The sequence below is a fragment of the Uranotaenia lowii genome, chromosome 2, assembly GCF_029784155.1.
Source record: "Uranotaenia lowii strain MFRU-FL chromosome 2, ASM2978415v1, whole genome shotgun sequence".
Classification (NCBI taxonomy): Eukaryota; Metazoa; Arthropoda; class Insecta; order Diptera; family Culicidae; genus Uranotaenia; species Uranotaenia lowii.
In genome coordinates this window covers 266,827,405-266,852,791 of record NC_073692.1, presented here as the reverse complement: position 1 = coordinate 266,852,791, position 25,387 = coordinate 266,827,405, and the positions used below count along the sequence as shown (strand labels likewise).

General features: G+C 35.6%; 1 protein-coding gene across 1 annotated transcript in view; it reads left to right on the top strand.

Moving 5' to 3' along the window:
- Positions 1-25,387, top strand: part of LOC129742615 (small conductance calcium-activated potassium channel protein-like) — a 466,288-nt gene that overhangs the window by 416,952 nt on the left and 23,949 nt on the right. The window contains exon 3 of the mRNA XM_055734542.1: positions 6,257-6,672. Within this exon, the coding sequence (XP_055590517.1) occupies positions 6,257-6,672 (416 nt within the window). The remainder of the gene's footprint in view (positions 1-6,256; positions 6,673-25,387) is intronic.

Sequence of the window (25,387 nt, the reverse complement as noted above, 5' to 3'; positions counted from 1 at the left end):
TTTTTCAACATTTCTATCAGCTTTTAGCAGTTCTACTTTTGCAATCCAATATCTATATACATGACCCAGAACAGTTAGCTTTTTGTTTTCAGACAGTTCTTATATTCGGCTGGACACATTACCCAATACAACTGACAGAATTCTGGTTCGAAGGCGAACTAATGCCATATTCGTTTTCATCTGGTGGAAAGATGGTTGTGCACCAACTGCTGTCATCTTCATATAAAAAAAAACGCTTTGACAGCACTTGGTGCACCATCAGGATGAAAACGAATATAGCATAGGATTCCGTTATCGAAAACTCGCTCAGCGGTTGGCAACATGCAGTTTCCAGCCAGAGTATTATCATCTCTGTTATCCAGGTTTCTTTTCCCAACATTCACGAAACTGCACCATGAGCACATAATTGCTGGAACTCTGGATCTTCTAGTAATTTTGTTTTCTTGCAGCAGTCTCATCCAATTTTGATCAGAATTCGTCAACCACACACAAATAAAAACAAATTTTAACACGACAAAAAGTAAACATTGAAATTTATTAAAAGGGCGATTGGCAGTTATGTATTGATAAATATAGAAATATATCGATTTTAATTCCATTAAAATTCAATTATATAAATTTTAAAATCAACTACAATAAGTAACTAATAAAAAAAATATATACCACTGTGATTGTAATTTAAATTCTCACAATTTATTCGGAAATTGAGAACACGACAATTTGAAAGTGCATGATACTCAAATGATTGCATTCAAGACCCGTACATTTAATGGGAGAGATATTGCCGACACCAAACCAAGGTACTTGAATATAGGAAAACTAGGTATATGTATACACCTTGATCATCACTGAATTTTGAATGGGACGGCATTCGACTCGTCTACAAATAGATTTTGAAGGGAACTTTTTCTACACGTTGTCTGCAAACAAATAAATCTTTGAGTCACATCCAAAATTCATAGATTTTAATTTGGACTTGTGAAATTAAGTTTGGATTAATCGGATAAAAATTGATTTCATCAAAGTGCAAATATATATCATGCATCCATGGAACCTCCTATTTTTTTTTTATCTTTACGAATCGCCCTTTTGAAATGGCTTATTGTTTATGTTCTTTAAGGAAATTGTCGAGTGGGTAGAGTATTTTAGGTGAATATCGGAAATATTGAGAATAATTTCAAAAGTTCACATAATTTCCAGAGATTATGCACCTTACATGCAGTCCCAACCTGGACTTCCCTGCTTGGAAATCGTCTGTTGCTCAAAGTACATCGGCTTGTTAATCGACAGAGGAGGTTTTATCGGACTTAGGAATTCTGTAAGTAGGATTTCACCTCGAGAAAATGGAAAATAAAATGAAACTTCGAAATAGTAATTGCTAAAGCTGATGCAGAACTGCATCACTGAGTTGAAGGGGTTTTCTGTTTAAAATTGTGATAGGAACGTGTTTGAAGAAAAGCGTGAAAAATTTATTTTATTCTTGAAATGTTCCTTGTGCTTGCCTTGTGGGTTATGCCACCTATGAACCTCTTTCCTTCATCCTCGTTGACTTGAGGTATTGTGTTTCCAAAACTGTCCCTAGAAACAATGAGATTTTAACATTAAAATTATGACACATAGGGTAGAAGCACTAGTTATTGAACAGGTACCAGATATTGAACACTAGTAAAACATTTACCAATTAAAACAATAATATACAGTAGAAAAATGAATCAAAATTCGTTGTGCCACTGTTGAAGCATTTTCTACCTCTGTTCAAATTTTTATCAAGAATCTCGGACTCTTAAAGCCACAATCCCCGAAACTAGAATATGTGTTCAAATTTTAGCTTGGTTTTTCGACTGGATGAAGAAAACAGCCTTTTTTTAATTGGGGGAAAAATTGGATAAAAGACAAATAAACGTCTAAGATAATGATATGAGTGTTTTAAACTAAGTCTTTTTGAATGATTTCTGGAAGAGTGGCAGCCTTTATTATCCTTATTTTCTTAAAATTTAACAAATTAAAGTGTTCAACCATTGGATCACAGAAAACGCCAATGTTTCAATTATTGAACGTTCAATCTTGCAGTACTCGTTTCGTAAAGAAATGCATGTACCAGTTATTGAACAAACATCGGTTGGTGTTTGGAAATGTAAACAAACTGTTTCTTGGTTGCTAGCTCAACCAAAATCGCCCCTGCAAGGCATACTATCAAGCGAAATACCCCTGAATATATGCAATGATATTCAATGTTCACGTGTTCAATAATTAGAACATTGCCTGTTCAATATTTGAATCATTGTGTTTAATCATTGGGACAAAAGTAATTTTGAATAAAAAGGCTTAAATAATAATTTCAAAACAAATTTCCACGAAAAAAATATATCGATTCGAAGCAGAGAAATAAGCTTAAGCTACGCTATCAAAATTTTATCAGAAAAACCTTTCGTTATTATTTATTGGCCACAAATGTGTTGAATCCCAAAGATGGTGTTCAATATATAGTGTTCTTACCCTACTATAACTGTTTCAATATACAAAATTGATTACAGTCACAATTTTCGAATTTTCTAATTTAATGATACAAAGTTACCTGATGCTGGATTTCCTATAGCTTTTTCGATATATTTTCGCTACGGCTAATTTGTGGCAAGATTTCAGGTAATCAATTCACACAATTCACAAGATTTTCATTCACTCTCAACAAAGGTGCCTGAAAAAGGTACATATATTCGACACAAAGAAGCACAAATTCTTCATCCCAAACTTTAAAGGACTGGACTCGATGACAAACGGAAGCGCCTGCTGTGAATAATGCTCTATAATGCTCTCACTTAAAAATAATGCTTCGACCTGTAAAACTACAGTACATGTCCTGCTCCTTTTTGTTACAGGACATTTGCTGTAATATCAAATGATTTAACATTTAATTTTCAACCAATCAATTGAAAATTACGTGATTGCTGAATTACAGGTTGAACTATTTAAAAGGTAACCATTTTCAATGACACGTAATAGTCCATATTCTTTTCTGTGCAGTTTTTTCATTGGATCGAACCTTATTTATTTGGTTCAATTCTTGTTTAAATTAGACCCAAGAACAGACCACAAATACAGATGCTCTAACACTTTACGAGGTGTTCAGATTTCTCACATCGTTTGGATGCAATAAAATTAATCCAACATATGGAATATTTTAAGTTTTTAATGTTAATGCATTGAAGCCGAAAGATGTGTATTATTACATCCAAAAACATTAAAAATACTTTGTTTGGCTTACATCAACTGAAATTACATCGGCCTACGTTAATTTTTTTTTGCTGTGTAGCCTTTCTATCCGAAGTTTAATTAAAAAATCAGGAAATTTACAGCTTACCAGGATATAAATTCCCCAGAGTAACCAGAACCAATGGTTATTCAAACTTATTCAAACCACAGGACCAATATTACCTACTAATATCAATTTATATTCCACCTCCACCAATCAATAATCATAAAATTAAAGATCCATTAAATAAACTTTTCAGATTCATTGAAAATCAGAACATAAATTTCATTTTACCTGGTGACATTGCTCCATTTGGTATATTTTTCTGGAAAATTTGATCTGCAAAGAATGTTAATCTAACAATTCAAACTCACGACAAATGTTTGACTAGCTGTTGTCAAAAGCTATAGCTAAGAGAAGTATAATAATATGAAATACCGTAAAACGTGGTAACTTTGATCACCGGGGTAACTTTGACCAATTTTTCACTCCGTCTATAGTTTGAATTTTTGAAAACTGTTTTCTACGTTTGGAAGCCTATTAATTGAGTATCGAACAGACAAAATTTAGTTAGAATTTTTAGAATTAGAATTACAGTTCCCCCACAATCATTAGTCACTTAAGGTATCCTTTCACCACAAAATGGTAGTTTATTCGGATGTTAGTTGACCAAATATCAAGCTTTGCATGAATTTCAGTCATTTAATACTTCCTCTTTGAATTCAAATATGTTTTTATTTTCGATTTTGTTCAGAAATAACATAATTTACCGAAACAATCAACGTTTTTCAAAACCACAATTATGGGTCAAAATTGTAGCCCCAATTATTATTATAAGTCAAAATGCCCACAATTATTAGTCACGTAGAAGCCCATGTCAACACCCGAATATCAACATAGAAATCAACAAGTTTCCAACAAACATTCGGGGGCATTCTTTGCTAGTATACATTCAAGGGGCAATTGGGTTGAGCTATAGCAACCAAGAAATGTTTTGCTTTGCTTGCAAAAAAGTGACCCATGATTGTGTGGAATTTGGTGGATTCTGTAACAATTATTGGTCATTTTTATTTTGCCAAATAGTATTGAATTTTTGTGTTTTATTCGTTCAGTTTCATTTGGGAAATATAAACTCGTCCTTTGTGCTTATATGAGGCCAACTTATTTCGTTTGAACCTTTGAAATATCCGCATAAGGGGCTTAACGGTTTAAGATGTCAACCTTATAAAATTGAAATTTAATGTGATAGTTGAACAGATAATAGTTGCGGTATGATAAAAACTATTCAAACGGCAATTTTACTGTTTTCAAGCGCACACATAATGTTTTTTATGCATTTTGATGATGTTAGAGATTAAGTGAAATTGATAGTATGAAATAATTTCTTTCAGTTCAGTAGATATCAGCAGTTCAAATGATCGGTGACTAATTATTGTGTGTGACCCATGATTGTGGGGGGACTGTAGTTAGAAATTTTTTTTCTGTGAGTAAAAATGTAATGTCAAAATCTAAAAATATCTGTATTTCCAAGGTTTGAAAACAAACAGTTCTCCTGATGATACCAAACAAGCGTTTAGAAGCAAACGGTTTGTTGAATGTGAAAGAACTACTTTTTTTTCTTTGTAGCCCAAGAGTAAGGCCGTTTTGGACAAATGGGAAGGAACCCTATCAAATGATTAACTTTAAAGAAAAAACAAAATGGGAATAATGGGAGAGCCTGGGGGAATGTGTGAAGGTAAAATTTCATTTGTATTTTTAAGCTAAAACTATTTAGTAATTGCTATAATTTTTGCCCCTAAATGTATGCAGCATCATTGTTCTTTTTTCGATTTTAATTGTTTTTAAAAGGTTAAAAAGCAAAGTAAAATTGATAAACTAGCATTTGTTAATATTTTGATGGTGTTTTGTATCCTAAATGATCGAGAAAACTCGTTGAAACCTCTCAAAAATGAGATTGATCAATGTTACCTCAAAGCAACAAATTCTGAACAGAGTCGAAATCGATTTTTAAATCAAATTTAACGTAGTCTAATAAATTTATGCAACCATGTTTTAAGTTCCTAGGAGTCCAATACTGGTTTAAAAAACATGCCACATTCTCCTTAACAGAAAAAATAATCGAAAAATATTGAAAAAAAGTGATCAATCCTACCCCTGATTACGGTACTAGAAATTGATCTATATTTCAAAAATATTCTTTTTGGCCCCAGAAATCCCTGGCCTATGTGTTTTTCGATCTATAAAAATTATTGATAGTTATTTCCGGGAGCTCCAACCATTCTGAATTGGTTTTTTGAGAAAAAAAGAACCTCTTAAATTATTCAAAAGAGATGAAATACAAACCCCGTCTAAAGGCGAGACTGGGAAAAAACGACAACGAATCGATGAATAGTGTAACATTTACTTTTCAAATAAGTTGAACTAACTCATTTATAAGTGGAACAGTATTAACAATATTAGAATAAAGCTATCTATTAGTCAGTCTTTATGAATTTCGAAAATTAGGAGCTAATGATTGAAGTGTGAAAATTACAACCGAAAAAGTACAGAAAATAAATTATTTCGCCCCTGTAGATATGCAATTCATTACAAAAAATTGAAATTTTCTTCCTCAATGGTTAAAAATGAAAAATCATGGAGCAAAAGTTGTTTGTAATCATAATATGTACTCAACTTCTGTAAACTTTTCGGCAAAAATATGTTTAAGAGAGTAAAGCTTAGCAAGTTTCTCAAATAACGATTGCAAGATTGCAAAAAATTCAACAAAACCACGCTAAAAGAATAATAACCAATTGAGTACAATTCATTTGTTATCGGTGAAATAAAAATGGTAATCTACGATTTCATTCATGTGCATCGATTTCTAGGTAATGATTAATTTCCACAATATGCAAACGATATGAACATCAAAGCCTCCCATTGTAGACCTTCAATCATTATTAAATCATTATTCACTTCCCGCTTTTGTTTTTTCTCGCTTTTCCATTCATGGAATCCACATCGCAGGTGGAGGAACATCGCTCGGTGCCGGATATCAGCTCGTCCCGTACAATAGATGTCGCGCCTGTCGTAACTGTGATCGACGTGCCTCGACTACGCCCGTGTCTTCGCTGCAGCTGACCCGCTCCGTCTCCAAAGAGAGTGTCCGCAGCGCCGCCCTGCACAGTCGCCTTCAGGTTCAACACTCGACTATTCCACCGGTGCTCATCACCTCCTCGCCGACGTCCGGATCCGGAGGGCGAATCATCCGCCAGAGCTCTCAGCCCGAGGCCAGTTCGCATATCTGCTGTGGGAGTGCCTGTGCGCATGTCTGTGCCAACCCGAGCTCCTCCTTGCGGCAATTACGCGAACCTGGCGACGGCATCGCGGACATTGCGGCCGATTCGCTCCGGATCAATGGTGGCATGCGCCAGTTCAAGCAGGTATGTTGAGAGCTTTCCGGCGTGGCATGTTTTAAGCTTTCCAGTGCTTTAGAGAGATGCGTTACCTACATTTTGTTACTTACCTATATTAGAATACATCTAGAAATACTGAATAGTTGTAAGCTTTTCGCCTTTCAGCCAGGAAAAATCAAGCGGACGCTTGGTGTTTCATAATAAAGAGCAGCAGGTCTGCGGTAAAAATGCTCAATCGGAATGCAAAATATTGCAGCTGCAGCTTTCAAAATAGTCTAGTGTGGATTAGACAATAATTCATTTTTATCAATATTTTTCATGGTGCCGGTTGTACTTATTATCTTATACCGATGTATTAGCTTCACAATTTCTCTAAACTTGCTATTATCATGATCGTCGCCCAGCGTCATCCAATACAAAATACCTAAGTCAAACTTCGGAAAGCCGAAACATCAACTGGAGGTATCGTTTGAGCTTCGAATACCGGCTAGAAAATAGTCATATTTTATATAATAACCCGAGATATTTTTCATTTTCAATTTAAACAATATCTCCGTGTTGATGTTTCGACTTAATAACGTTTTTTTTTCAATTTTATCTTCAGATTTTCTCAATCCGGTGTAGTATTATTTAGTTGAAACTATGCAATTTTTTTATCAATATATACAAAAAAATCATCGAAATCTAAAAAATTAGATTGGATTTTTTCTCAAACTTAGTTTCATACTCTTGGTTAAAGTTATCAATTTTTTCAACGTTTTCGTATTTCTGAAACTTTCAAGTACTTTAACTTGATAGCAAATTGCTAAAATCCTCAATTTTTGCAATTCGTTGTCAATCATCGATAATGAATAAAGATCACTAAGAAAGATAGCAAGTAGCAATCGAGATGCCAATTGCTATCCTTGTATTAAAAGTGTGGCAAACCTTTTGCTTATTAAATGCTTTTAAGCGCTTGGAAAAGAACTCTTTAACATGTCTACGGGAGAAGTTAGTCACTTGATCCCTAGGGATACTTGATTCCCAAATCGCCAAATATACCAAATCGAACAAAACAACTATGTTTAAGCTAAAAGTTTTTCACAAATTTATTTCTTGAGGTATTGCACTTTGTTGGAAAAATTTTGCACAAGTTTCGCAAATGAAAATATTATAACAAAAATACTTATATTAATATGTCAATCATATTAGTAGGTGAGTGTGAGGATATTTGATTCCTTCGCTATAACTCGAATCAGGAATGTCTTACAAATATCAAATGTTCTAGAAAAATGTGCCAAACTGAACAAAACAAGAATGCTGTTATTTCAACAATTTTCAAAAGTTTTATTTTTCGAGTTATTGAGCTTTGTTTGAAAAATTTATCAAAATGGGATTTGAAGATCTTTTTTTATCACTTTAAAATGTTTTTCAAATGGAATAAAAACACTCAAAATATTTATTCCAAAATGTCAGTCGTTAGAGTATAATATGAAATTTTCTTCTGCAATATTTTCAAAGAAATAGGAAACCCTCAATTTAATAAAGAAGAAGTTTTCCAAAATGTATGTTATGGGTAGGGGAGAGTGGGGATACTTGATCCCCTTTTCTTATGTTCACCATATCTTTTTGGAAAAAATTAGCAACTCGCACTCTTTTACATTTTCTGACAGCGTGTAACTTCAAGTTTCTATGCTCCAAAAATTAGAACGATACTTGAACCCGTAGATGAACTAGAAGCATTTTCGTGGGAGTAAAAAAATTGCGATATTTTTGAAGTTAGGGGAGACTTGATCCTTTATTCACGAAGCCCTAATCCATGGAAAAAATCAAACAAAACCCCAAGATAGAATGTTAATTGACTGGTTTGGTCATGTTTGTTCTCATTTCACAATCTATTATTGTCAGAAAAAAAATTCTATAGCTTATTCTCAACCATTATGACATTGCATACCTACGGGCGCAATTTTTTATAAACAAGAGAAAATCAATTATTTTAGCACTTTTCTTCAGAAAATTGATGGATGAATATTATCTATTGGATAAATATTAGGAATCTCGTAATCAGCAATCATTTGTACCCATATATTAGGGATCAATTGTACCCAAAATCAACATTTTAGAAAACTTTTTCTGAAAAAAGTTGGAAGTTTTCCATCGCTTTGAAAATATTGTATTTTGAAGTTCATTTTACACTCGAAAGATTGATGTATTGGAATAAAAATTGTTGTTATAATATTTCCATGTTAGGAACATTTTAAAATGATGAAAAAAGATCTTCAAGTCACTTTTTGTGAAATTTTTCAAACAAAGTTCAATAACCCATAAACTAATTTTGTTAAATTTTTTTGAGCTTCAACCATTGCTGTTTTGTTCCATTGGTTTGATCATTGGTTACATGGAAATACTAATATTTGTCCAATAACTCATGTTTATCCTGAAATTATCTTTTAAAAAGGACTAAAAATACTGTATTTATCTTAAAACCACAAAATTGCGCCTTTAGGTATGCAATAACGATTAGGTTGTAGACAAACTTTTGAAATTCTCTTTGATACTTATAAACAGTGAAATGAGGACTAATATGGCAAAAATAATTGACGAACCTTTTATCTTCGGATTTTGCTACAGTTTTGCCTAGGGTCAGGGCACCTTGCATTAAGGATCAAGTCTCCTTTAGTTAAGGATCAAGTCTCCTGTAACTTGAAAATGATCACATTTTAGTCTCACGAAAATGCTTCTAGTTTATCTACGAGTTCATCTATCGTTCTTTTTTTGGAAAATATAAACTTGAAATTCCTTGCTGTCAGAAAATCCAAAAGTCGGTGAGTTGCAATTTTTTTTTTTAAAGATATGATGAAAATAAGAAAAGGAGATCAAGTATCCCCATTCTCCCCTAAAGTTTGAACTTTATAGTGCCATATTTTCGAAGCAATGGTTAATTCTCTACTTAAAAAAAAAAAAATTTTCAATGTATATAACGGGTTCAGTTCAAAAAGGTACATTTTTCTTCTGAATACATCGCGCAAGCAATAATAAGTACGATATTACTAATTTTTATTCTAAAATCAATATTTTTTCGATAATAGCTTCTTTGGGGGGTACATTTTTCGGCACCAGCCTAGACTAGACTGATGGAGACTGATAGCCGAATAATTAAGCCCCAAAAACCTTATTAAACAGTCGAAAATCGATACCGAGTTAATAGCTTCGTACAAAGGACTAATAAAATAGATTATGTTACATTTTTTTTCTGACACTTGTAAATCGTAAAATGAGAACTTATAAGGCCCAAAGCAGTCAATGGCCATTTCATCTTTCAATTTTGTTTGATTATTTCCTGATTTTGATTGTTCCGATTTTTTTTTGTGGGCTTCCTGAATAAAAGATAAAGTCCCTTTCAATAAAGAATCAAGTCTCCCTTTACTATTTTTTAAGGCCCACCAGAATAATTACTATTCATTCACGGCATCATGTAGGGGTGAATGGGGATATCTCCCCTTTTATTATTTTCATCTTATCTTCGTGGAAAATTTTTACAACTCGCCGTCTTATGCATTTTCTGACAGCTTGTAATTTCAAGTTTGTATTCTCCAAAAGCTAGAACGAAAAAAATTGTGATATTTTTTAAGTTAACCTTTCGTTTCATAAAGTTACAAATTTGCAATAATTAATTAAAACTGTTCTAAACTTCACATTTAGCTAAACAGTAAATTTTTATTTCGATGGGAATAATATTTCTAACTTCAAGATCACGTTCAATTAAAAAAAATACTTTCAGTGTTCAAAGGTACCAAAAAAACCAACTTGAAGCTGAAAAATATGGAATGTGGAAAAAGCCGTATTTTTTAAATTTTTGGCCTAGTGTAATTCATATTGAGAATTTTTTTTTCGACTCAAAAAAAATATTGTCGTATTCCCACTAAAGTAATTTACATAATAAACAAAATTTGAGAAATTTTTGTTGTTTTTTCTCTGATATAATGAGTTTTCAATAACTGTTGCAAATTTGCAACACCATGCAACGGTAGTACCCTAGCTAGTGGGTTCCATAGTGTGTTTTCGAAACTTATATCGTTAAACAGTGTATTTGTTTCCCGATGAAAGTGTTTTTGTTATTAATGATTTATTATCATGTTAAGGCCGTATTAAGAGGGTGGGGGGGGGGGGGGGGTAATGAAAATTGTGCCCCCCCCCCCCCTGAATAAAGAGGGCCCCTGAGGTGAAAAAAAATAAAAGTTTTGCTCTAAACCTTTATCAAAACTAGAAAAATATTATTAAAAGATCAAAATTTATCAATTTTTAAACTAGGACGGGTCCGAATAATTAACTTATTTGGGATTTGTAATTCAGCGTATGTAAAACACATTATTTTGATTTTTTTCCACGGCCCGTTGGTATAACAAATACATATTTTGAATAAAAAAAATTGTCGGATGCCTTCATAACTTGCAAAATAAGCATACACCAATTTTCAAAAGTTCTATATTATTGAACGTGTTTCAAGTTCAAGTGCGGGGCTTTATCCAGAGAGTTTAAAAATCTAATAACAAACAACGAATAAATTTTTTTAATTTTTCCACTTGAAAATTCAGTACTATCTGCCAACATTCGATAACCGACGTTTGAAGTATTGTTTTGCTTTTTTTTTCTTAGAGATGAATGAATGATTTGATTGAAAATTACAATGCTCATTATTTTTTACTAAAGTATGAGCCGTTTCTTATAATAAATCGACGAAAAATGCTCTTTATTTATTATACTATTTAACCTTTTCCTGGAAGTTCTGGAAGTGGATTTCAATTTGAAACTTTTTGTTATTGAATTTAGTATTATTTTTGTTTATTTTTTATTCTTAAACTGATTTCAAGTTTGAGTTCTAATTTTAAAATCATGTTCCAAATTCTAATGCTCATTCCGAAGAAATCTTTATTGTTCTTTTAATTTAACCAACAAATGATATTTAATAGTTTAATGTAATTTGTAATTGGATCATTCCTTCAAAACTAAATTGAGACTTTGCTCTTGTTTTTTAACGTGTGACTCACACGGGGTGGATCTGCTAGTGGACTGATAGTTTCCGGGCTGGCAAGCGATGTGCGAACAGCGCACCGAGATGCACGTGTCTGAAGAGAGCCTTTTCTTCACTAGACACGGCAGACTGGATCGGTAGTATTGGTCTGGACGCGGTAAGACTAAACTCTTGGTTTGGTTCTGACAAGAACCGGGTTTGCGTCACCAATCACTACCAGAGATCCAAGCAGTGGAACAGGGCAGAGAATAAAACTCCAAGACGAGAAAGGCAGGAACACCAATAAAAATATCCAGCTTTGTCTCTTGTCACGTTTATTTTCTCTTCACTACTATTCACAACTTAATTACACTGCTTGCTAAACGGAACTAACTCAAGGCGCATTGAGAATGCGCCCTTAAATAGGCAGTCACGCAAGCACAGAACCACGTGCTTGCGCCAGATGGAAACGCCTAGAATCTGCTAGGCGCGTCGCGCATAATCTTTCAGCGAGAGCTGCCTTCTCGCTCTCTTGGCACGGTACTCTCGCGTCTGTGTGGCACTCTTCTTCTCTCGTGAGTGCTCCGGGCGTCGTTGCTGGACATCGGCGTCGCGTGTTGGGAATCGCTCGCTGCTGCTGGCAACTTTCGTAGCGAACATACTCCCCCCGTTGGAATTCCTTTCCAACTCATTTGATGTTCTCCACGCTGCGGCGAAGAATCACTGCTGAGGCTGCAGGTGGACGTTGAGCTCTTGCCGTCTTGGAAGGACGAATCGCCTCGGGACATGATATCCGCCGGATTGTGCGCTGTGTTAATGTATCCCCATTGGTAATCTTCGGTAAGCCGAACGATTTCAGCCACTCGATTTCGATCATACACTGGTAGACGTTCCATGGGTTTCTTCAACCAAACCAACACAATTTGGCTATCGGACCATTGCTTGACAATCTCAATGTTCAGCTTCAGCGTTGGTATGACCTTTTTCACCAATTCAACCAACAGTTCAGCAGCACACAGTTCTATTTTTGGAACAGTGCTTTCTTCGAACAGTGCTACTTTCGATTTACTACATAGGAGATGTGCTATTGATCCCTCCCTTCCAATGCTGCGGAGATAAACACAAGCACCATACACATGTTTCGAGACATCCACGAACCCATGTATCTCCATTCTTTTGGTCTCGGAAACTACGACACATCTTGGAATATCAAACTTGCCAAGCTGAGTTAACCACGTTTGAAACTCCTCCCATCGATGCAGCAAGTCACCGTTCACCGGATCATCCCAACCGATGTTGGCGGCCCACAGCGACTGCATAATCATCTTCGCTTCTACGATCACCGGTGACACAAGGCCCAATGGGTCGAACAACTTCGCTATTTGGGATAGCACCTTTCGTTTTGTTGGCTGGGAATCATCCTTCGTTTGTTCAGGGGATTTGTGGAACAGAAACAAGTCTCTTTTCGGGTCCCACAGGAGTCCTAAGGCTTTCATAACTTCATTGGCACTGAAGTCTTGAATTGGCACCAAAGTCTCTCGATCGGCGTCTGGAATTGCTCCAACACGGAACTTCGTACTGCTGCTGGATGGCTCCAAGATACAGTGATGCGGTAAGATATATGCTTGGAGACCAGGGGAATCGTCATCCTTTTTCACTTCACGGCAGTGACCCAGTGCTTGATATTCCTCTGGGAATGCCGTGTATTGAGCCCTCAGCTCGGGATTTCGTAAAAGTTTTTTCTCCAGCATGAAGTATCGTTTCGGTGGTAGAGATCTGGAGCTTTCTAAATGGCTCACTGATCCACGAAATAGCAGTTGAACCACAAATCGTCCATCTTCGTTGCGACGATAGGTTCGTTTGAAGTGTTCTTCGAAGCTTTCCTTCTCAGTTGTAACCGTCTCTGGTTCAGCTAACTCCTCCTGGTGGAAAAAGCGCTTGAGGCAGACCTCCAAGCTGTCAGCCACAGCAAAGTTAGCGCATAGTGCACCACCTCCGTCGTCCTCTTCGTAAGAACCAGTAACAACCCATCCAAGCTGAGTCTCTAGTAAGATTGGCAGTTTTTCGGCGAGTTGCATCTTTCTTCGCAACATAATGGCATGGAAGTGTTCAGCTCCAATCAACATCTCAACATCGTTGGGCTCGTTGAATCTCGGGTCAGCCAGCACCATACCGGCTGGTAAATGCCAAGCATCCACATTGACCTTGGTGGAGGGTATAGTTCCCGTCACTCGTGGTGTGACAAGACAGTCCACAATGGCGTTAAAATCGTTGTAGTTCGAAGACATTCGGACTGCAACTCGATGACGTATCTGGGATCGAACTCCTCCTACGCCGACCACAGGAATATTCGTCGGGTACTTGGGTAGGTTCAGCTTCCGCACCAAGGATTCCGTCAGCAGATTGATCTGCGAGCCAGAGTCCAATAACGCTCGCACCTTATAAAATTGACCTCCTTTCGATTGAAGATTAACCAATGCAGTCATCAGGAAGATCTGCTTGCTAGGCTGACGATTAACGCTGGAACACGACGCGTTGACAGGTCGTTCTGTTACGTCAGACCCCTGTCGCTCTGTTACGTCAGACCCCTGTCGCTTCTCGACTGACTTTGATGGTTCGTTCTTCTTCGCTGGAGTTTTATCTCGAACAAAATGAATAAGAGTGTGATGTCTTCTGAAACACTTTCCACAAACACCTTTGCTGGGACAAGTAGTTATTTGATGCCCATTCTGAAGACAGTTGTAGCACAGCTTCATCTCTCTGAGCTTTCTTCGCCGCTTCTGAACATTCATTCCTACGAATATTGGGCATTTGTCGTTTCTATGCCGGCCGTTACAGAAGTCGCATGCATTTTCCGATGTTGCTATTGCTGCATGCGATGATTTCGAGGCTCCTCCTTTGAACGGTGCAAACTTTGAAGTCTTGGACGTTCCAGCTGTTGTGGCGGTCTCGCAGCGCTCCAATATCACAACTCGCTGTCTCAAGAACTCTATCATGTCTTCATATTGTGGTAACTCCGTTTGATCAAATGAGGCTTCCCACAACTCGCGGGTTTGATCATCCAGTGCACGTGTCAGCAATGTCACCACGAACATTTGCGACATACCAGTCAGAGGTTGGTCTAGCTTGATTAGGTTGTCGATATGTCGAGTACACTCGTCCACCAGATTCCGCAGTTCTTTGGAACTTTTCCTTTGAACCTTCGTCATGTTCAGGAGGCCCAGAATGTGACTTTCTAATATGAGGCGCTTGTTTCCAAAACGTTGCTCCAATATTTCCCACGCTCGCTCGTAGTGGTTGTTTTGTAGCGTCTCAATGTCTATAACCCCTGCAGCTTCTCCCTTGAGCGAATTTTCCAGATGGTATAACTTAACAGCATCTGAATCGTTAGTTCGCTCTATAAGGTCCTGAAACATGGCCTTGAAGCGTGGCCATGCTTCATAACGACCATCAAATGTTGGTAACGGCACACGGTAAGATAGTGTGTTAACTACCACTTGACCTGGCACTGGGACTGGGGCTCGCTGATTGTCCCTCTTCAGCACATCCATCAGGATCTCTATCTTTATTGAGGCCTCGTTGTAGGCTTCTTCAAACTCAATAAATTTCTCCTCCTGTGCTTCGGCATCTTCGGGTACGGCTTCAATAATGGAATTGTGAATGTCGTTGTATTCCTCGTACATGGCTTGAAGATTTCTGGCATGAACCCTCAGAGCTGGCAAGGTAAGTGTTCCTTCATCCGATTCCAAAATATTCAGTAATCGGGTCACCTTTGCCTTGACCCGGCCACGTCGGATGTTGAGCTTCGAAATTTCTTCAGACATTTCCATTTTCTGGTTGGGAGTGCGAGGTAGCATCTCCGTAACCGCAGACTCCTTTCCAATAAATCACGAATTTGTTCTATGTTCGTCACAGTAGAACACGTAAGCTTTCGCCGGCGCACGATATCACGCGTATACTAATCGGTGATCGCGACGAAAACCGTAACTAAAAACTTTCGCACCGCGACGTGGTTCTCTCCAACGACGGCGGGGAAATCGCGAATGTCACGTTGTCAGAGCCACGTGACACGCTCGGTTCGCGTTGTCAGCCACGCGGAACGCTTCTTCACCAGTCCCGATCCGGCTCGAAGGACCAAATGTTTTTTAACGTGTGACTCACACGGGGTGGATCTGCTAGTGGACTGATTGTTTCCGGACTGGCAAGCGATGTGCGAACAACGCACAAGGATACACGTGTCTGAAGAGAGCCTTCTCTTCACTAGACACGGCAGACTGGATCGGTAGTATTGGTCTGGACGCGAGAAGACTAAACTCTTTGGGTTTGGTTCTGACAAGAACCGGGATTGCGTCACCAATCACTACCGGAGATCCAAGCAGTGGAATAGAGCAGAGAACAAACTCCTGGACGAGAAAGGCAGGAACACCAATAAAATTCCAACTTTGTCTCTAATCACGTTTATTTCTCTTCACAACTCTATTTATACACAACTTAACTACACTGCTTACTAAATGGAACTAACTCAAGGCGCATTGAGAATGCGCCCTTAAATAGGCAGTCACGCAAGCACAGAACCACGTGCTTGCGCCAGATGGAAACGCCTAGAATCTGCTAGGCGCGTCGCGCATAATCTTTCAGCGAGAGCTGCCTTCTCGCTCTCTTGGCACGGTACTCTCGCGTCTGTGTGGCACTCTTCTTCTCTCGTGAGTGCTCCGGGCGTCGTTGCTGGACATCGGCGTCGCGTGTTGGGAATCGCTCGCTGCTGCTGGCAACTTTCGTAGCGAACAGCTCTTCAATACTCAAGTTTGTTTATTAAAACTGGCATATAGTTATGGTATGATTTAAGATTTAGAATCTTTATCAGAACCAATTTAAATACGTTTTTGGAATTGATTTGTGTTAATTTTTTCAAGGTTATGTTCAGAAAAGTTTTAAAGGTAAGCAGCTTTCCATTTAGCACCTTCAAGCAAACGTAAGGAATAAGGAATATTATCGCATAACTACTCCCAGCTAATTTCTCGAGAGCCCTTGTGGTCTAGTGGATAAGCTGGTGCGAGTCTGGTTCCGATGTGCCAGGCTGGGTTCGATTCCCAGTATTGGCGAGACAACTTTTGGGTTCGAATCCCATAAGAAGCCGACTGGTAAGATATGTTTCCTCTTATAACTGATTATATGAATGTTTAACCAGCTGCCAGCTGGCCAGGTATATACACGGATGCCGGAATACCTGTAAGTAAACTAGTCCACCTGATTGACTCGTTCTTCCAAAATATACCTACATCAACACAAAACATTACTCCATAACAGTTCATACGAAGCCATGGGGTCGGTCCAAGAATGCATGTGAGCACATACTTAGGCAAAAACTGCGGTGAATCCGTGCACCCATGGTGGATAACCAACATACATAACTACTCCCAGCTAAATTCTCAACTTTCTCGGTGTCCAGAAATCTAGATTTGCGAAGATCCTGAGCGAAAACTATGATTAGTGCAAAAGAAATTAAGAATAAGCATTTATTTCCAGTTGTCGAGTGTGAAGAAAAAAAGGTGTAACCGTTTCGTGTTGTTGCAAATTTGCAACAATTAAAATTTTTGCTAAATAACCGAAATATGTGAAAATAATATTTTTTCATTGTTTTTCCCTTCATGTATTCATCATTGCGCACTATTGAGAATTTTTTCGAGAAAAAATAAAAAAATCATGAAATGAAGGGTTAAATGAGACTTGATCCTTTATTCATGGAGCCCTTAGTCTTGGTCAAAATCATACAAAACTAAATAGAAAAGGTCCGTTGACTAGTTTTGCCAGGTTAGTTCTCTTTTCATGGTTTATAAGCGTCATAGTTCTGAAAGTTTGTCTTCTACCCTAAAGTCATTGCATACTTGAAGGCGCAATTTTCTTATTTTTAGATAAAAAACAGTTTTTCGAGTCCAGGTAATTACTGGACACTTAATAGTTTTTGGACAAATATTAGTAATTTTGTGCTGATCACGATCCATTCAGAAGAAAAATATATCTTTTTGGACTCTGCACACAGGGGAAAACGATGTAAAAAGGTAATCCAAATTGTTCACGTCGAAACGGAGCATTTTTGACCCATAGTGTCTTCGAGACATTTTACCTACATTTAAAGCACCTCAAAACACGCTTTTGATAAAAATGATTAAATCACCTAGCAGTGAGATAGAAACATAATTTTTTGTATTTTTCATTTTAGAGCACTAATGTCTTTGGCAAGTTTTTAGATTGTAAAAAATGTAGCAATTTTGTTAAAGACGTCAACATCGTAGAAGCTTAACCAAATAAATTTATAAGGGTTTAAAAAAAATCAAAATTTTCAGTATTTTAACGATATCTTTTCAGACCGAGCTTATGCAAGCAAGATATGTTTGAAGAAGTTTTGAGTCACTTAAAATCGATCAGTTTTGTGGAACAAATTTAATAAAAATATTCAAACTAAAACGAGTTAGATTGGAAAAACTTAGAAAAAACAGTTGTTTTCGAACACCTGTATCTTTCTAGTTCGGTTGAGCTCGGTTCATTTTTTGGTTGCATTAGAATCAGGCAGAATTCAACGCTATAAAAACATTGAGTTTACAATGTTAAGTTGATTATATTGTAGCTTTATAAATTATTAACTTTAGCTATTTTCAAGAAATCTAGAGGATTTTTTTTTGCATTTAAAATTAGCTAACCGAAAAACAAACTCGTCAAGTATATTGTATTCTAAGCGGAAAAAATAGATGGTAAGGTTCGTCAATGGAGGCTTGAAAACGTCATATGCGAGCGAGAGAATGATTTGACTAAAGTTTAACCAAAATAAAAACGGTTGCTAATTGTCAGTTTAAATAAACATGGAATTTGTCCTCTAGATTCCTTGAATAGCTAACTTTAATCATGTATAAAGCTACAAAATAAACAATTTAACGTTTTAAACTCGATGTTTTTATAACGTTGAAACCTGCCTGATTCTAATGCAACCAAAAAAAGAACCGAACTCAACCGAACTAGAAAAATACAGTTGTTCGAAAACAGCTATTTTTTTCATTTTTTTCGATCTTACTCGTTTCAGTCTGAATATTTTTATTAAGTTTGTTCCACAAAACTGATCGATTTTAAGTTACTCAACACTTCTTCAAACATATCTTGCTTGAATAAGCTCGGCCTGAAAAGATATCGTTAAAATACACAACTTTTAGTTTTAGTTAGCGTATTTGGTGGAAAGTAAAAGCAAAAACTTTCGAATCAAATTTTTTAATATATTTACCCGATCAATTTTTTAACATCCATTAATGCAAAGATTCTTTTAAGGCAGATGTTTTTTTTTGCCCGAAAAAGTTTTTCATCTTTTTTGACATTTATACTCAAAAGATTTATCGATTTATTGACTTATTTTGTTCTGGAAATTTCAATTTTTCGCAACTTTTTCATCTCTTTTATATTCAAAGAAGGCTTATGCTTCAGACATAAATTCAAGTGAAGACATTTCAAAAAGACGCTTATTCCTATGATTCCAGGGACGAATGACAGCTACTGTTAAAATCCTCTCTAAATAAATCAACCTATGATTCCAGTCAAAATCGAGATCGAAGAGCTTCTGAAATCAAACTTGAACGAAAATTTAAATACCTGATCGAACTCAAAATGTTCAATCTGAATAAGCCGAATTTATGATCTATATGTGTATGGCCAAATTGACACTTCAATGAGGTAGCGCTCTTCAGTTAGCGGAACTAAAAATTAGCAAAACTTTCTTATCCACTTGCTGAACAAAATTTAGCGAGAAAATAGATTAGCTAACCGAAAGTTAGCGGACTAATTAGCGATAAGCAGATTAGCGTTTTTGTGCCGGAAACTGGAAATTACTATTTTTAGGAAAAATACTCGATATCCTCTAATTATCCGTAAAATGCTGGAGGAATGTCATTTTCTCTAAATTTCATTAGTAGACCTGAAGCATTTTTTTAAATATGTGGATAGCTTTATTTTTTTAAATTTACTTGAAGGTATCAATTTAAAATTGGAATGTTTTTTACACTGGTTTATACTCTTGGGTATCTGTTGAAAAAATTATCATGTTCGACCATTTAAAAAGAATTTCATACGTTGAGATGTATTACCAGCATCAGATTGAAAGGTGCTAATTTCAGAAAGTGTTACTTTGCAGATGAATGTATTTATATGTGTAGTTTTTAAATTTTTAAAGCTACCGTAATCCGGCTTAATATTGATCACTTTTTTTCAATATTTTTCGATTAATTTTTTCTGTAACGGGGAATGTGGCATGTTTCATATTGTTAAAACTAGTACTGGACTCCTATGAACGTAGAACATGGTTGTAGAAATTTACTAGACTACATTAAATTTGATTTAAAAATCGACTTCGACTCTATTTTGAATTTAATGCTTTGGGGTGACATTGATCAGACTCTATTTTGACGGTTTTAACGAGTTTTCTACAAATGCTACAAATGCTAGGTTATCAATTTTACCTTGTTTTTTCACATTTTCTTTTAAAAACATTTCTAATTGAAAAAAGAACTACTATGGTGCATACATTTAGGGGCAAAAATTAAAATAATTGCTAAATAGTTTGAGCTACAAAATACTAATGAAATTTTACCTTCACCCGTTCCCCTAGGCCCTATTTCATGATTTTGAAACAATTAACAGAAAAAAAATCAAATACAAACCAAATTTTGCCTATTTGATACTCAACTTATAGGCTTTCAAACGTTGAAAACGGTTTTCGAAAATTCAAACTAGACTGAGTTATTGATGATAATTTACAAACATTTATTGTTGGTCAAAATTATCCCGGTGATCAAAGTTACTTCCTTTTACGGTATTGAACTTTTACAGTGGACTTTGGGCAGCTCCTTACAATGAGGCGATAAAAGTATTATTTGGTGTTTGGGACTCTTTTGTAAGTGTTGATCATTTTGCAAAAAAAAATTAAATTTTGAATTATTTTATATACTTTTATACAAAAATTGTTTAAAAACAACTTATAATGCAAAATGATTGGTGTTATTTTCAACTTCACTTTTTATTTCTATTCAAATCCGTTTATTCGACTAATTGATAATTAAATGATAAATATTATCAATAAATTTAACAAAACTCAAGAGCAAAATATGTAAAATTATTGATAAATCATGCGAAAAACATATTCTTGACAAAACAGCTACAATTTTGTTGAATTTATACTCAGCGATGGGAAAAAATTACCCATTTGACACATTCCACGCGCTTGTACTTTTCACATGTGACTTTTATCCGTTAGCTTATCAAAAAATCTCAAACTTGTCAATAATTTTGATAATTCAAATAACACCAAACCAAGAAAAAGAGAGAATAAAAATTTGTTTTGCATGTTTTATACAATTTTGAAAATATATATTTTTTTTTTTGGAAAAAGTGGTGTCAACATTAACATTACTTTTACAAAAAAGTTAATTAAAATATATGGATTGATTTTTTCAATACGTTTTGAAGTATAAAAAAGAGATTTTTTTTACATCCAAAAGGGATGTTTTAAAAAGCGAACAAAAACATTCGCAAATGAGTGAATTCACGTCACAAAAATAGGAAACTTTTTAATTTTACGAGAAAACTTTAAAATTGTAAAGCATAAAAAAATATCTTCTTTAAAAATGACGAGAGGATCTTTAAACACTATAACTTATAGAAATCGGTTGGAATCCAGCGTGAATGAGTGAATTCACGTCACAAAATTTTGTTTTTTGTAAAATTTTGTTAATGAAATATGCTCTCAAAGCTGTTTTGACCCTCAAGATGGTCGGATTTTTACAAATCGAACGTTATTTAGTTGATTTTTTAATTTCATCGATAATTTCACATAAAAAACAAAAATGTTGCAATAAAATTGAATTTTGTTTTTGGTGAATCTTTAAATAAAAACTGTGAGAAAGAGTTTTTTTAACGTATGATTTCTCAAAATGTAGTTATTCATGTGCCAGTCAAAAATGAAGAAAATGTTAAGTAATGATTCTGAAAATTTATCATTGTACAAGTCGAAAAAACAAAATATCACTTTTAAAAGTGTACATAAAATTTGAAGGCTCTAAAGAATTTATCCGAATTACTTGAAATTTCGTGACGTGAATTCAGTACACTACTCTGCTATGTTTTAACTGAGTGAATTCACGTCACAACTTTAAAGAGACATAACTTTGTTGGTTATCGTTCAATTGAGAAGCTTTGAACATCAAATTGTGGGTTATTGTTTTCTCTACAGCTTATTTGAAGACACCAATATCCTTTCTCCACAGAGAGAACAGGAAATCGAAGTGCTATGTACTGAAGTCTAAAATTGTCTATTCTAGCGCGAATTCACGTCACAAAAGTAATCGATCACAACACAAACAAGTTAAATTTTTTTAATGACCAAGTTATATTCATTTTAAAGGGAATTCAATTTTCGACCGTTTGCTACAATTTTTTTCATTTTCAAGTAAATTCTAGAATGATAACAGTACCGAAAAGTCCAGAATAGCGATTTAACGTCACGTTGGAATGTGTCGTCTGTAATTTTTTTTAAATTTAGGAAAGAAAATAAAACGAATTATTCATGGAACAAAATCATCTCTTATTTTCTCTCCTTGAAATATCTCATTGGTCGGGACTGATCTCATAGAAGATCCAATGCGTACTGCGTGTTGTAATCGAAACCATACTAAGCACTCGAGTAGTTGTAGCTTCTTAAGCAGTGAAGATTAACCACCATATTAGATCGGTTAAAACAGCAATGCAATATATTTGACGAGGCCAAGAGAATCGTTCAGCTAAGACGGTGCAAAAAACTATGTGCTGATATTGTACAACAAATTAAAATATCCTAAACGAATAAACTCTTACACCGCTTTACTCATTTGATCACAAATATCACGATCAGCATCGGTATAATGTTATGATGCCCAGCGCATCCGATCGTGTGAACAGTAAATCTTTGGATTAGAGTTTCAAGTAGGGGAAAAGTTCATATAACGCCCCATGTGGCTAATACGCGCCACCCTTGTTTTGAAGAATCTGAAACATTTTAAGTCTGCAAAATATTACCAATTGGTTTTAAATGCTGTGATTGGTCATGGCAAGTATGAATTTTTCCTTAAAAAGCCCCTGTGTCGTGATAACTTCACAATTTAGGTTTTTCTTCATTTCGATCTAAATTTTAAAACATTTTCAATAAGGTGTCACCAAGCAGAGAAAAACGAATAAGACAATATTTTCTGACACATCGATAGAGGAGAACCTAAACTATGATTTTATGCTAAAAAATCATACTAAACTCGCTATGGTATACTTTTTATGAGTAGGGGAAAAGTTCATATAACGCCCCATGTGGCTAATACGCGCCACACTTGTTTTGAAGAATCTGAAACATTTTAAGCTTGCAAAATATTACCAATTTATTTTAAATGCTGTGATTGGTCATGGCAAGTATGAATTGTTCCTTAAAATTCCCCTGTGTCGTGATAATTTCTCAATTTAGGTTTTTCTTCATTTCGATCTAAATTTTCTAACACTTTCAATAAGGTGTCACCAAGTAGAGAAAAACGAATAAGACAATATTTTCTGACACATCGATAGAGGAGAATCTAAACTATGATTTTATGCTAAAAAATCATACTGGACTCGCTTAGGTATGCTCTTCATGGGTATGTTCTATCACGGCCCATGCGCTCGTTATAACGCGCCAATCGTAGTAGGCTGATAATAGCATGAATTTTTCAAAAAGGCCAATTTTCAATGAAAATGAACAAATAGTCTTAAACCATATTTTGAGCGTTCATTCAGCCCAAAAAATCTACTTTTCATTTTTTTTTAAATTTTGAATAGTCCATTTTGATTTTCTTTTTAGTCAAAGTGTCTGTAAGTATTGGTGTGTTTTCGGTCTTCGGCTACTTTCGGGTGTGTTCGGCTGCTAGGTGCGTATTGAATACACAGCGGCGCGTATTTGCAACACAGTTTTGTTCTGTGGCTTTGGATATGGTTTTTAAAAATCAAGTTTTTGAAGCAACTACAGCAATTTCAGTAATAAAAAATAATAGGCATTTGTAGAAAACACTTTTCTTCAACGATTACACCCATTTTTAACACAATTTGTACGTGGAATACATAGGAAATCAGCGATTCGCTTAGGTGGCGCATAATAGGGCATGTTCCCCTATGTTCTATCACGGCACATGCGCTCGTTATAACCAGATGGCTGCAACGTTACACGATTTGTCTATGTATCGTGTGACCAACATCTTTTAAATAAGTGGTCGTGAATCTCGTTTTTAAGCTTTTTTTCCTCAGATTTAAGCTTTTTTTGCCTTGAGAGCATAGGAGACGAAAGCTTTAATCTGAGAAAAAAAGCTTAAATCTGTCAAAACGAGGGGAAAAAAGGAGAAATCTGAGAGATGTGCTCCATACGGTTTGAATAGCGTTGCCGCCGCATGGTTATAACGCGCCAATCGTAGTAGGCTGAAAATAGCATTAATTTTTCAAACAGGCCAATTTTCATTAAAAATGAACAAACAGTCTAAAACCATATTTTGAGCGTTAATTCTGCCCAAAAATTCTACTTTTCTTTTTTATTATAATTTTGATTAGTCCATTTTGATTTTCTTTTCAGTCAAAGTGTCTGTAAGTATTGGTGTGTTTTCGGTCTTCGGCTGCTTTCGGGTGTGTTCGGCTGCTAGGCGCGTATTGGATACACAGCGGCGCGTATTTGCAACACAGTTTTGTTCTGTGGGTTTTAATATGCTTTTTAAAAATCAAGTTTTTGAAGCAACTATAGCAATTTGAGTTATAAAAAATCATAGGCATTTGTAGAAAACACTTTTCTTCAACGAATACACCCATTTTTACCACAATTTGTACGTGGAATTCATAGGAAATCAGCGATTCGCTTAGGTGGCGCATAATAGGGCATGTTCCCCTACTTGAACATTAACACTCATTCGCCTGCCCGTTCGTTCTGTGTTTTCTTGTACTTGGCGCTATTTTTGGTTTCTCACTTGCTGCTGCTGTTGGGAGCGATGAAACCATTTTTTTCCTTCTTATTCACGGTTATATATAAACAACAACTTTACAGTGTTCTATTCCAGCACTGCATAATTGTAACCAATAACACTACGATCAAACGAAGTTTTGAACTTACGTTTGGGAAGAATTTATTATGCAAATATCAGAAGCGATATATCTGTTTAGGTTGAAATGGCTTAGAAACAAAAAAAACACCATGCAACCATCATGTCAGAATTTCGAATAATCGTTTTTTTCCTGTCTGATAAAGGAATAACTACAACAAATTGGTCGTCGTACGTGTTTTATTTTCAATTATTTGTTTGTAAACCAAAACCGCCAGACAACATACAATTTCGCAACGACGAAAATGTTTAGGGGAAAAGTTCATATAACGCCCCATGTGGCTAATGCGCGCCACCCTTGTTTTGAAGAATCTGAAACATTTTAAGCCTGCAAAATATTACCAATTTGTTTTAAATGCTGTTATTGGTCATGGCAAGTATGAATTTTTCCTTAAAATGCTCCTGTGTCGTGATAATTCCACAATTTAGGTTCTTCTTCTTTTTGATCTAAATTTTAAAACACTTTCAATAAGGTGTCACCAAGCAGAGAAAAACGAATAAGACAATATTTTCTGACTCATCGATAGAGGAGAATCTAAACTATGATTTAATGCTAAAAAATCATACTAAACTCGCTAAGGTATGCTTT